The 15,772-nt window shown below is 45.7% G+C and overlaps 1 protein-coding gene across 1 annotated transcript; it reads left to right on the top strand.

Annotated features, from left to right (window-relative positions):
- The first annotated feature begins 887 nt into the window (after positions 1-887).
- Positions 888-3,097, top strand: SP5 (Sp5 transcription factor). The gene is made up of 2 exons (XM_066553730.1): positions 888-1,215; positions 1,767-3,097. The coding sequence occupies exons 1-2, from the start codon at positions 1,165-1,167 to the stop codon at positions 2,817-2,819; spliced, it is 1,104 nt and encodes a 367-aa protein (XP_066409827.1). The 5' UTR covers positions 888-1,164; the 3' UTR covers positions 2,820-3,097.
- The last annotated feature ends 12,675 nt before the right edge of the window (positions 3,098-15,772 follow it).

Below are 15,772 nucleotides of genomic sequence, written 5' to 3'. Positions count from 1 at the left end.
ATGCTCCCGAGGAGCCACCCCGATCTCTACTCCCCGCCGGCGCAAGACAGGCCAGCTCGGCAGGCCCGCCAAGAGAGACTCCGGTCTTCATTTAAAGAAATTATGCTCCTTACACCCGGCTCCCGCTAGGGAAGAGGAAACTTTTCCCTTCTGTTTCCCGGCTGCCCGGTTTGTCGGTGTGTCTGTCTGAGAGAACGCTTGCTGCTGGTGGCAGCCCGCTGCTCCTCCCCGGGCCCGGCTGGGCGCCTGGCCTGGCCCCGCGCCAGGCGGGGGCTCCCGGTAACAAGGGGGCAATGCCGGCTGAGCGAAGTGAAACAAATCCAGCTACCAGAGGAGAAAATGCGCGGTTATTTGCCGAGTCATATCGAGGGCATACCCTTCAGCCTCGGGGGAAGGGCGGGCGGAGGGAGGGAGCGGGGAGGAACCACCGACAATTACTCCAGGGAAGTTTGACGGCTGGGATTGACCAGCCCCGACCAGGTGAACTCCATGTGCTATGTTACCTTCAGTCTTTAAACACTATCAGAGGAATCCGGAGGCAGATTCCTCGAGCGATAACAAAGACGCGTTGTCACTTTAGGGCTCTGCCACAAATTTAATTGCAAAAAAAAAAAAAAAAAAGGAGGGGAGATCCAGTGTCTTGCACATCCAACGCGAGGGTCTCTAGGCGGTAAGGGGTCCTTTGATCAAGAAAATCCAATTATTTGTGTATATACATTTCCCACATAGTGATTACTTCATTAATTGTCCCGCCTTTATCTCCTCCCTTCCCATCCCCCCTAATAATCAGTTCTTTTATCCAGACCAACAAACACACCATAGGAGCTTTGTGGATTCAAAGGATTTGCTTTCGCTTCTGAAAGAGCCGCTATTCTTTGATGATTGGGTAGCGGCAAACTTCAAAGCCATAAATCTTCCCTCTGACTGGTTGGCGGCCCGGCAAAGTCCTTATCAAATTCTTGGAGGTGATCCTGGCGCAGTCAGACAGTCCGCGGAGATCGCGCAGCGCGGGGGGGTGGGACGCGCACGGAGGCGAAGAGATCAGAAGGAAAGGGAGAGAGAGGGGGAGAGAGAAGGAAACTGGGCAGCTCCTCGTCTTCCCCTTGGCGTCCTCATGCCGCGGCAGTGCCCCGGCGCCTTCCCTTCGCCCCGGGCGCAGTAGCCATGGCCGCGGTGGCAGTCCTCCGGAACGATTCCCTTCAGGCTTTCCTCCAGGTCAGTACCCGCACCCGGTGTTCCTCGAACTGCGCCGAGTCCCACGGTTGTGACCCGCATTGCGCGGGGGCAGCTGGCGTCAGCCGCCTCCCTCCCGGGGCTTTTCCCGGCGGGCGACCCGGAGAGGTAGGTGGGGACCCCGCGGTAGTAGGAGGCCGGGCTCGGGCTTCTAGGGCCTGGAACTTCCCTCTCCTGCCAGCAGCCCGTTAGTAACTCCAGGCAGTGCTCCGTGGCAAGGGGTGTGGGGGGCGCGGGGGCTGCCTCCCTTGCCCACAGCGGCTGCTTCCCCGGCCCAGGAGCGGCGGCGGGGCCGGCAGCGCCGGCCGCAGGCGGGACCGGTCTCTGGGCGGAGCGGGGGGGCCGGGCACGTCCTGCCCTCTGGGTGCGCATTGTTTTCGGAAAGTTTACCGGCCGTGCGGGGGGCGGCGGGCCGGCCCTAGCCGTGCACGGGCAGTGGTGCGGGAAGTTTCTCGCAGGCCGGTGTCTGCGGGCGGCGAGTAACGCGCTCTCTTCCCTCCTTCCCTTCTCCCCTCCCTCCCGTTCCTGCGCAGGACCGCACCCCCAGCGCCTCCCCAGACTTGGCCAAGCACTCGCCCCTGGCTCTTCTGGCCGCTACTTGTAGCCGAATCGGGCAGCCGGGCGCAGCGCCCTCGGATTTCCTGCCGGTCTCCTACGACCCGACGCTGGGATCCCCCTCTAGGATCTTCCACCCGTGGAGCGGCGAGATGCCAGCGCACTCCCCGGGAGGGCTGCCGCCGCCGCATCCCAGCTTGGGGTTGACCCCTCAGAAGAACCACCTGCAACCCTCCTTCGGGGGTTCTCACGAACTGCCCCTCACCCCCCCGGCGGACCCCTCCTATCCCTACGAGTTCTCCCCTGTCAAGATGCTGCCCTCCTCCATGGCCGCCCTGCCGTCCAGCTGCCCGCCCGCCTACGTCCCCTACGCCGCCCAGGCCGCCCTGCCGCCCGGGTACTCCAACCTGCTTCCGCCCGCCCAGTCCTGCCGGCAACTGTCGCCCAACCCGCCGCCCGAGGACATCCCCTGGTGGAGCATCCAGCAGGCCAGCGCCCCGGGCGGCTGCGGCCACCGCTTCCCCGCAGCGGCGGCGCTGCCGCGGAGCCTGGTGCTGGGGCACTCGGACTTCGCTCAGTACCAGACGCAGATCGCCGCCCTGCTGCAGACCAAGTCTCCCCTGGCGGCAACGGCCAGGAGGTGCCGCCGCTGCCGCTGCCCCAACTGCCAGTCGGCCGCGGGCAGCGCCCCTGAGGCGGAGCCGGGCAAGAAGAAGCAGCACATCTGCCACATCCCCGGCTGCGGCAAGGTGTACGGCAAGACCTCGCACCTGAAGGCGCACCTGCGCTGGCACACGGGCGAGCGGCCCTTCGTCTGCAACTGGCTCTTCTGCGGGAAGAGCTTCACCCGCTCCGACGAGCTGCAGCGGCACCTGCGGACTCACACGGGCGAGAAGCGCTTCGTCTGCCCCGAGTGCGGGAAGCGCTTCATGCGCAGCGACCACCTGGCCAAGCACGTCAAGACTCACCAGAACAAGAAGCTGAAGGCGGCGGCGGACGGCGTCAAGCGGGAGGACAGCCGCGACCTGTGACCGCCGGGACAGCCGGCGGCTGCTGCCTCCGCGGGCCGAGCCGAGCCGCGGCGCGACCCGGGCGGGGGGCGTTTTCCGCCGGCGGCAGGGCTGCGGGGAGAGGGCGGCCGGCTCTCGGACTCTCGCCGGACACGGCGAGCAGTACCCCGGCTGGGGGCGGCCTCCGCGGACCCTCAGGCCCGGACTGGACGCTCATGGGGCCCCGGGGCCGTGCCTGCCCTGGAGCGCGGCTGAGGGGGGGACCCGGGCGCTGGGGCTCCAGCGGGGCCGGCCCGGGCCGGCCGCGGGGGTCGAGGCTTATAGACACCTGGGGGTGAGGTGGCAGCGCCGGTGTGGCCGTGCTGGGGCTCGGCCCTCGTGCTTTCAGGGTAACAGACTGAAGTTTTGTGTACAGGCTATTTAATAGTTACGTTTGAATACACGTGTTCCCCTCCGTCTTCGACCCCGCGCGGGGTCTAGCATGAGATGTTTCTGTAAAGCGACCCGCGACCGCAGCGTGAAATAAACACGTTCACACCGGGGTCAGCAGGGATGGTCCCGCCGCGTCGGTCTCGTTTGATCCTTCCCCGGGTGCCCCGCGCGCGGCCGCCGCCTTCCCGCCATTTCCCGCTGAGGCGGCGGGCCCGCTCCGGCCCCGGCTCCATCGCGGCGGCCGAGCGGAGCTCGGCGCACGGTGACCCGAGAGCTGCTCATGGTAAACACCTCTAAAATCCCGGGAGCTGCTTCGGACCGGTGTGTCTGTTGGCTTTGGTTGGTGGGTTGGGTTTTGGTTTAGGTTTTTTTAATTAGTTTCAATATTTTGTTTCCCACACATGAAGCCGAGGGAAAAAAGAGAAATGCATGGTGCCAGTACTGGGAATGAACATACAGGTCAGGTTCTAAGACCGGGATTTATATTTCTGCAGAAGTGGACAGCAGTCAGTGTTAGTGATGCCCCTTCTCAGAGAGGTCCAGGCCACAGGGCCAGCCCCAGACAGCCACTCTCAGCCCGAGCTCCTGTGGCACAGCAGAGCTAAAACATGCTTCCCGAATGTTGACTTTCTGTAAAACTGCACAGTTGAGGGGCTGAGATACGTGTTACCCTGCCAGTACAACAAAATGGCAGTCACTGTCCTGCAAAGGGGAAGACCCTTGGCACAAAACTGTGTTTAGAAGTATCTAGTAGATAGTGACAGCCTTTTAGGGTTTCTTATCTCTCATTGGGCATCACGTAAGTATAGACGTATTTCTTTTAAAATAATAACTTTTCTTACTGCAGCGAGATCCCTATTTATTTTTTAAATTGAAATCTATGTAGCCAAATAAACTGAGCAACCTGATCAGTGATTTGCTGAATTTTGCATTCTAACATTGAGAATACTCCTTATTTGCTCCTTATATTTTTACAACATCAGCTTTATTTTCTGATTACCTAATGAGACAGTGAAATAAAAAGTGCCTTCAAAACTTCACCAGGACTAATCTGGAACTGTTCAGCTTCAGGTGAGATCCTCTGGTGGCAGTTGGCAAGCAAGCTTTGGCACAACTATGTTAGTAGAAATACACTTTGCCATGGACTTCTGAATTAAGAAAAAATACAGCTCAATAGTGTTTGGAACTACAGGACATGTAAAATGAATGTGGTTGCATCTATGTCAAATACCACCAAGAATCTCTTCTCCTGGGGAATAATGAGATGAGACAATAGCACGAGAACCCTCATATCTGAAGTAATGAGAAGTTAAAGGACAGTTACCATGGTACAGGTCATTAACAATATTTTAATATTTATTATTCTGAATTAATTTCCTACACCATTTTTAAGGGTCAGCTTACTGAATTAATAACTAAGCAGCTATCTTCTTTTCTACTGAAGAATCCTCTATAAACTGTTGTGTTATAGAAAACATTGAGAGGAATATGTTTACCTTCATCAGTTAGCATTTCTTTACCAAAGATTCAGGTGTCAGAAGCGTGTAGTAGAGGGATATTAAGTAGAAGATGTCTTTAGTGGTCCAGATGGAGTGACAGCAAGGCAAGAAATAAGCGATGGACCTGATCCAGAAGTCCTTAGTAAAAGAAATCTTTGAGACAAAAGTGCATCCTGTTTACTACTGATGTAGGATTGAAATATTTCATCAGAAATTACAGTGTTTCTGTAATTTTAAAATGTGTTTGTGCAAGTCTTTCTTGCTTTTTAAAATGTTTCATGGCACACAGTGGCAATCTGGTTCCTTTTATTGATATTAAATTACACTAATAATGTAGAGTTAGAGAATTTCAGATTGCTTTAAAAGAGAGTTTATTTCACTAAATAGTCTTTCAATTCTGTGTATGGATCAAAACTACTTAAAATGGAGAGTCATGGAAAGTGCTTTTGTTGGTAGCAGTACAGGAGAAACAACAGTATCCCAGAGTAGGAGAGGTCTCTTACAGGACAGAATAATTCCCACATGGCAATGGCCTCTCCTTCTGAGTGCGTGCCAAGATGAAGATGAAGTATTCGTGTATTAGATGAAGTATTCATGTATTAGATGGAGTATTCGTGTATTGGATGGAGTATTCGTGTATTAGATGGAGTATTAGTGTATTGGATGGAGTATTCGTGTATTAGATGGAGTATTCGTGTATTAGATGGAGTATTAGTGTATTGGATGGAGTATTCGTGTATTAGATGGAGTATTCGTGTATTAGATGAAGTATTCGTGTATTAGATGGAGTATTAGTGTATTGGATGGAGTATTCGTGTATTGGATGGAGTATTAGTGTATTAGATGGAGTATTCGTGTATTAGATGGAGTATTCGTGTATTAGATGGAGTATTAGTGTATTGGATGGAGTATTAGTGTATTAGATGAAGTATTGGTGTGAGCTGAAGCAATGCCTTCGATGGCTTCTGGGGCAAGTCTAGCCTAAGAGCTACAGACCCATTCCTCTTAGAGCAGATGCAACTAGCAGAAATTAGCTTGATAATGGTAGATATGGTGACTTCTAAGCTGGACCCTTATGGAAAGATTTTTCTCCAGTTTGATGACATGCTCAATTTGCTAAGCATGTATGTTGTCTGGTCTAGCAGACTATTTTGGGTTCTTATTCATTCTACAAGACTTTCAGTACTTCAGCTTGTACTGAAATACTGAAAGTTGTACCACTCACTTAAGTATGAGCTTGCAAATAATCCAGGTTTGAAGCAAAAGACTGCAGCCCAGGCAGTGTCAGCACCATTTCAAAAGGGTGGTGGTATCTGATTTACCAAAAAAAAAAACCCCAAACCACCACAGTGATGTTGTGTTGTAGCCTATGCACCTTGTATATGTGTGTAATGACTACATTAAAGCTTGAAAGTGCACAGGTTAAAATACATACAGTCAAAATTAGTTAAAAGCCTGTCATGAGAGAGAGAAATGTATTTAAGTGAAAACCCATTGTATCAAATGCTAATGAAAATCTTAATCTCTAAGAATCACACACACACAAAAAATAAGGCAGAAAATTAAGGACTTGGAGACTTACTTAGGTAAGTGAAACTAACAGTTTATAATATAAAAAATATTTAATAAAACTATTTCTTTGTAAAGCTTTTAAATAGTTCATTGGGCAAAGGAAGTATAAATGCATCATAGCTGCTTCATACTCATCTGTAAATAGCTAAATCATATGATAGTTTTTCAATTGAAATCATTAAACTTTTTTAGTAATATGGTATTTAAATATACATGTGACCTTTCTGATGTATAGGTAGAGCATTACAAAAATATATTGCTTACATCTCAAGAATTTATTTCTAGTTGCCAAATTGCACTCCATAATAAAATTAACTTTTAATTTTGCATTCACAAAATACATTTTATACTTTTAGCTGTTTCCAATCAACTAGAACAGCTGTTCATTTTATAAAATTAAATTATTAATATTCTTCTTAATTATAAATTTTGAGTACATATGCTGCTCAAGGTCAATTCACTTCCTGATTTTAAAACTTAAATGTCATTAGTATAGTAGACATATCCTATAAACCAATTCATCTGGTATTTAATTCAAATAAGTTAACCTCAACAAAAAAATGGGATATAGTAAAAAAAGTTGAGATTTGGTCTTTAGGCAGCGAACATTTAAAAAAATCCACAACTAATCAACATTGTTTTTCAGATAGTTTGGGATTTTTTAATATGTTGTTAATCAAATTATTTTTAGTCAAAGGTCAAATAGAGTAAGACTTTCACCTGGCAGAAGGTTCCAGGATTGCCCTTTTGGTCCCAGCTGACCAGATTTTCATTGCAATAATCCAACAAATTTATAAAATTATGTTTCCTGCCTCCTCAACTACTATTACAGAAAAAGATAAAGTTTTTTTAAGCTGTACTGGGAGATGTACTTCCTAAAACTATCATAGTGTAATTTTTCCTTCCATATTAAAATAAGGGTGTAATTTTTAAAAGAAATATTTAATCTTGAATTATTTGCAGATTTTGATAGATTGCATTTTAAAGTAACTACAACTTAACTATCTCATTTGGTAAATTCACATATCTAGTAATAGTGCTGAATACTGAAAAAATAGGGAATATAATATGCTGTTGTCTTGAAACTCTTAGATGAAAGATACCTTTTACTGTTCAGTGATATTCAATGACTCAGGAGACCACTCAGAAGTTCATAAATAGGTCAGGTTTGTGTCTCTGTGCAAGTACTTGCACAACTTCTGAGGCCCTTTTAAATGAGTCTTGTAATATTTATGGATCTTGTCAGCCTATTCTCATACTGAGCAGTAAGAAACAGAAGTATAATGTCCAGCTTATTGTCAGATTTTATAGTTTCCATAGAACATTGTTTTTCCTCTGTTACAGTTTTTGGCATTATTTCACACTTTTTATGAGATTCTTGTGAATGTGGGGTCTTCCACTCTGGCACATGATAGAATCAGCTCAAAGACCTATTAGATTTTTCTGAAAAACTTAAAAAAAAAACCAAAAAAACTTTTTACCAAAGAGGATCCCTTAGTCTTCAAGACTACTGAGCTTTCCTTCAAAGGAATTGCCTAACAGGTATCTTTAATAACTTTGTATTTAAATATTCAAGCCACCGAGGACCTGAAACTGTGCAGCACCCAGCAAGGCTCACTCTTGTCAGGTAAGTGTTAATATGCAGCATAGAGAAGAAGGATCCAAGGCTGATTGAAGGAATAAAAGTGCATGTAATCCAAAGGGTCTTTTAAATAACTTTATGGGTTTTATTCCCTGTTAATATTTACTCCAAACTGATTTGAAGTCATGTAGGTGTTTCAGTATGGATAATGAAAATCAGAGAAAACAAACATGTGTTTTGACCTTCTGACTGTGACAAGTCAGAAGGAGATGATGGATAGTGAAATTTGGCTTTTAGCCTGGAGGACATCAGTGCTGTTTTTCTTCTCATCATCTCTTAATATCTTTTGTGTTACACATTTACTTAAGGACACACCAAATCCCATGATGTCCCTGACCCAGGCCTGGTGATTACATCATTGCTTAGCCATGTCAGCAGGAGCGAAGCTGGGGTGGTGTACAAAGCCTGTGTGCCCCTGAGAAGGGTTATGGATGTCCACTCAAGGGCATGTAGGGACATGTAGATATGTAGTAGGGCTCCATCTCCTCTTCAGGTGGCTCTGGGGTGCATCCTGTGCTGCAATGTACTGAAGTTAGTGGCCAAGACCTTCTGAAGAACTGCCAAGTTTGTACTGAGGTACAAACGGAGCTGCTATTCACTGAACAATTAAAGTGAACTCTTAAAGGTGCAGAGCCCTTGTAGGGTGTCTGTATAAATTCAGATTCTACAGTGCTCCTGTCTTTGAAGCTCTTAGACGAAATATACCCTTCACTGTTCAGTGATATTCAATGAATGTAGCAGACCACTCAGAAGTTCACACATAGGACAGATTTGTGTCTCTGCACATGTTATCAAGGCACTTTTAAAGGAGCCTTGTACTAAGGCAGCTCATCTCAATCTGCCTTCTCTGGAGTATTGGTCGTGGCCATTAATGCCAGTAATGAGCAAGTAACTCCTGTCAACCTGTGCCATCATAAGGTGCAATCTTTTTTACATTTTTAATTTTCTGTTGCCACTGAATTATAGGCCTTTACCATGACAATGACTGACATGTCCTGAACTGAGTATATTACATAACCATAGCATTTAGTATGGAGGAATGATGAACCACAAGGGGGGAAAATAATACTCAAATGCCATAAGATGATATTTTTCACAAGTTAAACGTGTCAGTTTGCAAATACCAAAGTCAGCAGCTTTATCAGAAACGATAGTGTGTACCTATGTTTTTGCATTTTTAAAAGGTAGTGTTGTCTGCAAAAGCAATATATTCCTATTATCTGTAAGTTCCTGTTCTTATAACAGTACTGGCTGTTTAAACAATGTTCCAGCATTACCCTGTATAGTACTTGAAAACATTTTTCATTTTCCTTTTTAATAGGAACCAGACATCACAGAGCACGCTTTCAAAACAGGCTCTAATTATAAAGCAGGTTAAAAGAAGTTTTATTAGCCAAAGCCCATATCTTCACTTAGGGTCATATCCCACATGCTTTTTTCAGGATCAGATGGTGTGCCTGTGATCTCCACATGCAGATTTCTCATCTGTATGGAAAGGAGATGTCAGTCACACTGCCACATTCTTCTGTATTTCAGACAGCTCTCCACAGGTCTAGAATCCACATGTGAAGAAGAGAAAGGAAAATGCACTCTATTCACGCATTAAAGATTAGACAGGAAAGATAACACAGCCTGAGAATGTCAGGTGGTCTCAGCTATCATATGTTAACCCCAAAGGAGTGTGAAAACAGCTTCATTTCTTCCCCTCACATCTAAATAATTAGCTTTTCTTCTGAGCAGGAATAGTGGTAGTGCTTTGCTCTTGTTTAATTCTGCAAAGGACAGCCAAACACTTGACATCTGCTTGCTTTGCGTGTTCTAAAACATAGAACACGCAAAGCAGCCTAATACAGGAAGCCCATTCTTCACAGCATGACCTGACCCTTCAGCAGTGTGGCTCCACTGACTTCTTGCTATTAATTTGCTCTGAAAGAACTGAAAGAGTTTTAAGCTGGCAAAGATTACACTTTTATATTTTCCAAAATATTAACCAAATCTTCTTATGTGCCTACATGAGGCCTAAGGCTATGTCTGAGCTTCTTAATAAAATGCTTAAATAAATTGTATAATGACACTGAGAAGCTACTTGCAAAATACAGTAGTCAAAGCTGTGTTTGGTGGTTGAATACTTAGGTTGGAGAGAGCAAACTATGAGCAATCTTTTTAGGGGAAGTATGTTCTCTGTAACATTTTAAAACTGCATGTGAACACTGGAACTGTAACTCTGCTACCCCAGTGGGATCATGAATACACACAGAGCAACACTAAACATATTCAGCATATTCTGGCAGTCTACAGGGAAATGTTTTTTTCTCATGAGAGGAAGGGCTTGTTTAAAGTTTTTTCCCACAAGAGGGGGAAGAAGACCTTCATGGATCTGAAGATTATTATGCTCCTGTCAAGGAGGAGGGCAAGGGAAAAAACAAAGTAGACAGGCAACCTTTCCTTTTCATGGGCCACCTTTGCTTGCCCTCACAACTCTCAACACTAGTAAGGAGTCTGGGTTCCCCTCACATCCTAGATGAAAAGAGGAAGCATAAGACCCAAGAATTTTTTAGAAGCCTCAAGCTGCTTCACTTTCCTCAGTTTCCTTTTACAACTCAGGAGAGGTTTTGGTACAACCCCAGAGTTTTCTGCAGGGTGTTCCACTATGCAGCTGTTATATTGCATTCATGTCCACAAAACTTCAAATCTCTGTGCCTCACTACACGTGAAGATGAAAGTTTCCTAAGCTAAATAAAGTGATTGTAAAGTACTGAAGTCACTGAGATTTAAATGTGGGAATTACCTTCTAGATTTATCATTCAATTCTTTTTCTCATTAGAACCACAGTTTTAATCTGCTAAGAAATATTAAATATTAAACATCCAGTAAAGCAGAATAGTATGTTACATGAAACTAATTCCTTATAAAGTGCCTAAGTACATTAGAATCTCCTTTGTCTTTTTATTATATGCATTCATTCACCCTAGACTTAATTTAAAATGGGTGTCAAGTGTCAGATATAATACTGAGATCTAGATTCTGATCTAGTTGCTAGAACCTCTGACATTTAGTGAGTGTGTTCAAGGAAGGACAAGGAGGAGGGTAAGTTCAAGTCTGTTTTTAATTAGCTACAGCAATTAGATGTTTTTAATACCCGGAATGATATATTAGAATTACACAATTATTTGGTTTGTTTGGTTGCTTTTCAATACACTTGAGAACCAGCTCCTAATTAAGATACACACACTATCAAAGATTAAAAACTTAGATGATGGTAAAAACAATTAGAATGATGATGTAGGTTTAGATTCCCCATGGTTCTTGCACGGAGCTGCAAGACAGCATAGAGTGTGAACCCATAGAATTTGCTCTCTCTGCACAAGGTCAGAAACAGCTTCACTGTTTATGTGCCCTACAGGGGCATGGGCCACCCCAGAGCAGGTGTGATGGTTTTCCCTGAGCTGGCTGGGTCCTTTGACAACAGGAGCTTTAGCCTTCCTGGGAGCTGCTGCAATCACCCATTGCCTCTGGATAAGGAGCTGTTCCTCTCTGCACAAGGCCTTCTTGGGTGCTACTGTCCTTACCCTGCTCCCAAGGCCAGACTACTAGATCACAGCAGAGCCTCTACCAGTTCAGAAAGCATTCTTTCCTATTTAAAAGGTGTAAAAGAAAAACACAGCATACAACAAAGCACATTTTTTAAAACAGAACCCAAGATCCAATGATTCAACCAAGATTACCTCCAATTACAGGTGTGCCTCACCCCTTTAAAATTAAATATGTAATATACCATACTTAGTATGTCCTGAATGTTTTGCTCTTGATCTCAAAAGCAGTAAGCACATTCTCTCATGAAATCTTGCTGCAGAAATGACCGAGTTCCTACCATCTCAATGCCATGTGATAACCTCAATTAAAGCAGCCAAATTTCTTGACTTGCTGCTGATTCCGCAGCTTTTTTTTTTTTTGTAGTGATAACCACTTTTCTCTATCATCATTTATTCAAAAAGGTAAATCAAAAGCATAAAATAGTCTCATCTGAGTTCTTGCCTGCAGGAGATGTTCTTCTCATCAGTTAAGCCATGAAGTCTTACATCAGTCAGAGACAAATTATGGCTCACCTGACTTTCTCTTCTCCTTTTCCATGTATAGAGGCTTCTTATACACCAGCTACAATCTGGTCTTAGAATAAGAATTTTTAAAAGGAAAATATTTTTCTTCAGCAGTTTGGCTGACACAAAGAGGTACTTGCTTTTAGAAAGCTGCAACATCTTTTTATTTGCTGACCAGAAAGGCAATCTTCCATTAATCCTAACAAAATAATCTGAATATATCACTAATGCCTGTTAGTGTGAGATGCATTTAGAGATATATTAATGATGATTAATACCAAGGATTTTTACAATGTGAATTCTACAAATAAATTCTAACATTTGTGCGTGTAAAGTCACACTTTTTCACAGTGTGACTTTTACCAAGCTTATTTTCATTTAAAATAAGTCATTAGAAATTCACTTTGAACTAGACTGCAATAAGCAGCACTTCATCCAAAAAGGTTCACTAAATGATTGAATCAGCCCTGAAGACCTGCCCAGTGATAGGTGGCATGTCAGATTACACAGCTAATGCCCCCAAGTTTTTGTGACAATGGATGAGTGTGGTTAAGATCACATCTTCCTGCCTTCAGCTCTCAGGCATCAGTAATTAGGCTCTCATTAGTACCTCTCCACCAAGTCTCAGCTTTTTCCTAACTTCTTGCGGGGGGGAGTTCTGATTCATATTTCTGGGATCAGAGTATTTTTCCCACTCCACTGTAACGCTCTCAGGAAAGACCTAACAGTATCCTAGCTACATCTGTTTAAAATCATTTTGGTGCCTTTGGGGGAGCATGTGTTTAAGGCCATAAGGAAACTGCAGAGCTGCACATGCCCCTGGAGCAAACCACATAATCATTAGAGAGTCCCAGAATGCAGGGTGAGCCCCTGCTACATGCAGGGCAAACAGGAATGGAGTTGCTTGAAATGGTTTTCTCAGGGGAAATAGTAAACATAATGGAGATGCACAGCTATCATGAGCCAGACCAAAGGTCTGTTTAACCTAGGAGCCTGTTTTCCAGTAACAGATGCCATGGAAAGTGAATTTAAAACAAGGCATATATAAAACACACATTTCCCTTGGCACAGCCTCTCAGCTTCTGGAGAACAGTGCTTCAGAAACTTCCTGAGCTGGAATAGCATTTTGTTTGTTGTGTTCAAAAGTCACAGGTTGGCCAATCCATCACAGATTTGTCTCACCCCGTTACGACTGAATTTACACTTTGTGAGTCTCAACATCCTTTGAGAGTTGTTTGAGCATCCATGATGACTTTATAACCATTTCAGAGTTGCCCGAATACCCCTTAAAACTGAGGAACGGCACAGAATCCCATTCTCCAGCCCGTTCCCACCCACACATCGCACTCCTCGGCGCATAACCCCAGTGGCAGCCGCGGGCAGCAGCGGCTCGCAGGCCGCCCCGCTGACCCCAGCCGGCCCTTCCCGCCCGGAGCAGCCGTGGGACACCGGGCCCCGCCCTGCGCCCGGCGGCGGCAGCAAATCCCGGCGGGGCGGGACAGCGGCAGGTGCCGGGGGGCAGCGCCCGGGCCCGGCTACACTGTGGCCCCGCGGGGGCGGCTGCCCCGGGCTCTCGGTGCACCCGTGCGGCTCGGGGCCAGTGCGGCTGCCCGGGCTCTCGGTGCACCCGTGCGGCTGCCCCGGGCTCTCGGTGCACCCGTGCGGCCTGGGGCCAGGCCGGCCGTGCCGCTGCGCTGGGCAGGTGGGCTCGCCCCGCTCTTCTCTGGGACCCGTGGTAGCCGTGAGGGCTTGGGGAAATAAACCTGACAGGAACCAGCTGGACACATTTCAGACTTTTTTTGCGGCAACTTGGAAATAATTTTGCAGAGTCATATGTCCAGTTGTAGATACCTAAACTTTTTTATATAGTGGCTTTTGGTGTGTTGTGTTTGGTTTTCTTTTGGGGTGTTTTTTGGTTTTTGGGTTTTTTGGGTTTTTTTTTTTTTGTGTGTGGGGGAGGGGGTGTTGGGGTTTTTTGGTTGATAGTTTGGTTTTCATTTGATTTTTCTTTTGTTTTGTTTTAAATGCACATGGCCCTCAAGACTTCTGGCTTTCATTTCTGTAACGTGGGTTGTTCATCTTTCACTGCAGTGGGATAAGCTTTGACATTGTTATGGTTCATTTTTTCTGAGGGTCAGATGTGCAACAGCATTTCCACAGAGCTCTGTCCTCACAGCTTGTCCCTGGCCTACAAAATGTCCCTGTCTCTGAAGCAGGCTATGTGAATTCCAGAGAAGCTTTTCTCTCATTAGTGCACAACTTTGGAGTTAAAGGAGTGAGTTGAAATATAAGGTTTTTTGTCTTTGGGATTTTTTTTTTGTTATATGCCTGTATGGTATGAAAGCTGATTTAATTTAAAAATAAGACATGATTAGACAAGCAGTCTTGACCTCTATTTTTTCCCTTTATTACATCATACAGAAAGATGAAAGTATTTAAGATGGTAACATCTGAAAGGTGATAGCCCTTCTGATACTTTCTTTTTACCAGGATAAATTTTGTGACATGTTATTATTGTCTGACATATATATTCTCAATGCAATGTACAAGACCTGTCAAGTTTCCTGAATGCTTCAGATGATGGATATTTATTGCAAGAGGCATGGCCAAATGTTTGGACTCTGTGCTACTTAGGTGAGGTTAAATAATTACTGGTCTTCTTTTTCTCTTCCCTTTGTCCTACTGTTTTGTTCCTACTCTTGAATTAGCCCACACAAAGCGTCTTTTAACCAGATCTAGCTAGTATGAGCTGACTGTAAAATAACCTACCTGATTGAGTCTCATCAGTGCCCAAGTTACAAAAAGTAAAAGCAGGTGAGAATAAGGCAAGGATAGAAGCAGCAGCTGTGTAGTGGTGCTGCCAGCTCTTGGGGCAGCCCTTAGGTGTAGGCAGAGTTGCACTAAGAAGTCTACTAATCACCTGTGCAGTGCTGCCATGGTTATTTCAGTGGCCTCTTCTCTCTGTTGTCAGAGGAGTGAGTAGGATCACACCCAGGGTGTTGATGAGCCAGCTGAAGTTCAGCCATCTCCTCAGGAAGTAGCATTGTTTTCTGCCTGTTATTTCACCCCATTGAAATCCCCTCTGGTCCCCACCTGGAGCACTGTGTCCAGCTGTGGGCCTCCAACGTAGGAGTGAAGTGAACCTTTGGAGTGAATTCAGAGGAGGCCTCAAAGATGATCAGAGGGCTGGGGCACCTCTCCTGTGAGGAAGGGCTGAGAGAGTTGGAGATGTTCTGCCTGGAGAAGAGAAGGCTCCAAGGGAGACCTTAGAGCACCTTCCAGTACCCAAAGGAGCCTACAGAGAGTTGGAGAGGAACTTCTTGCAAGGCCAAGGAGGGACAGGACAAGAGGTAATAGGTTCAAACTAAAAGAGAGCAGGTTTCAACCAGATATTAGGAATAAATTCTTTACTGTGAGGGTGATGAGGCAGTGGAACTGTTTGCCAAGAGAACTTGGGGCTGCCCCATCCCTGGAAGTGTTCAAGGCCAGGCTGGAGGGGGCTTTGAACTACCTGGTCTAGGGGAAAATGTCCCTGCTAATGGCAGAGGCTTTGAAAGTAGATAATCTTTAATGTCCCTTTCAATCCAAACCTTTGTATGTTTCTATAAATACACACAATACTGAAGAAACTTGCTACTCAAGACCTCTTTCTGCTCCTCATTAACTTAAAGGAATAACTTTCTCTGACTTTTAAGGGGGCAGGGTCTGGCCCTGCAGTGGAATTCAAACATA

This window comes from Molothrus aeneus, chromosome 7 (genome assembly GCF_037042795.1).
Source record: "Molothrus aeneus isolate 106 chromosome 7, BPBGC_Maene_1.0, whole genome shotgun sequence".
Classification (NCBI taxonomy): domain Eukaryota; kingdom Metazoa; phylum Chordata; class Aves; order Passeriformes; family Icteridae; genus Molothrus; species Molothrus aeneus.
This window is presented reverse-complemented; position numbering and strand designations above follow the sequence as displayed.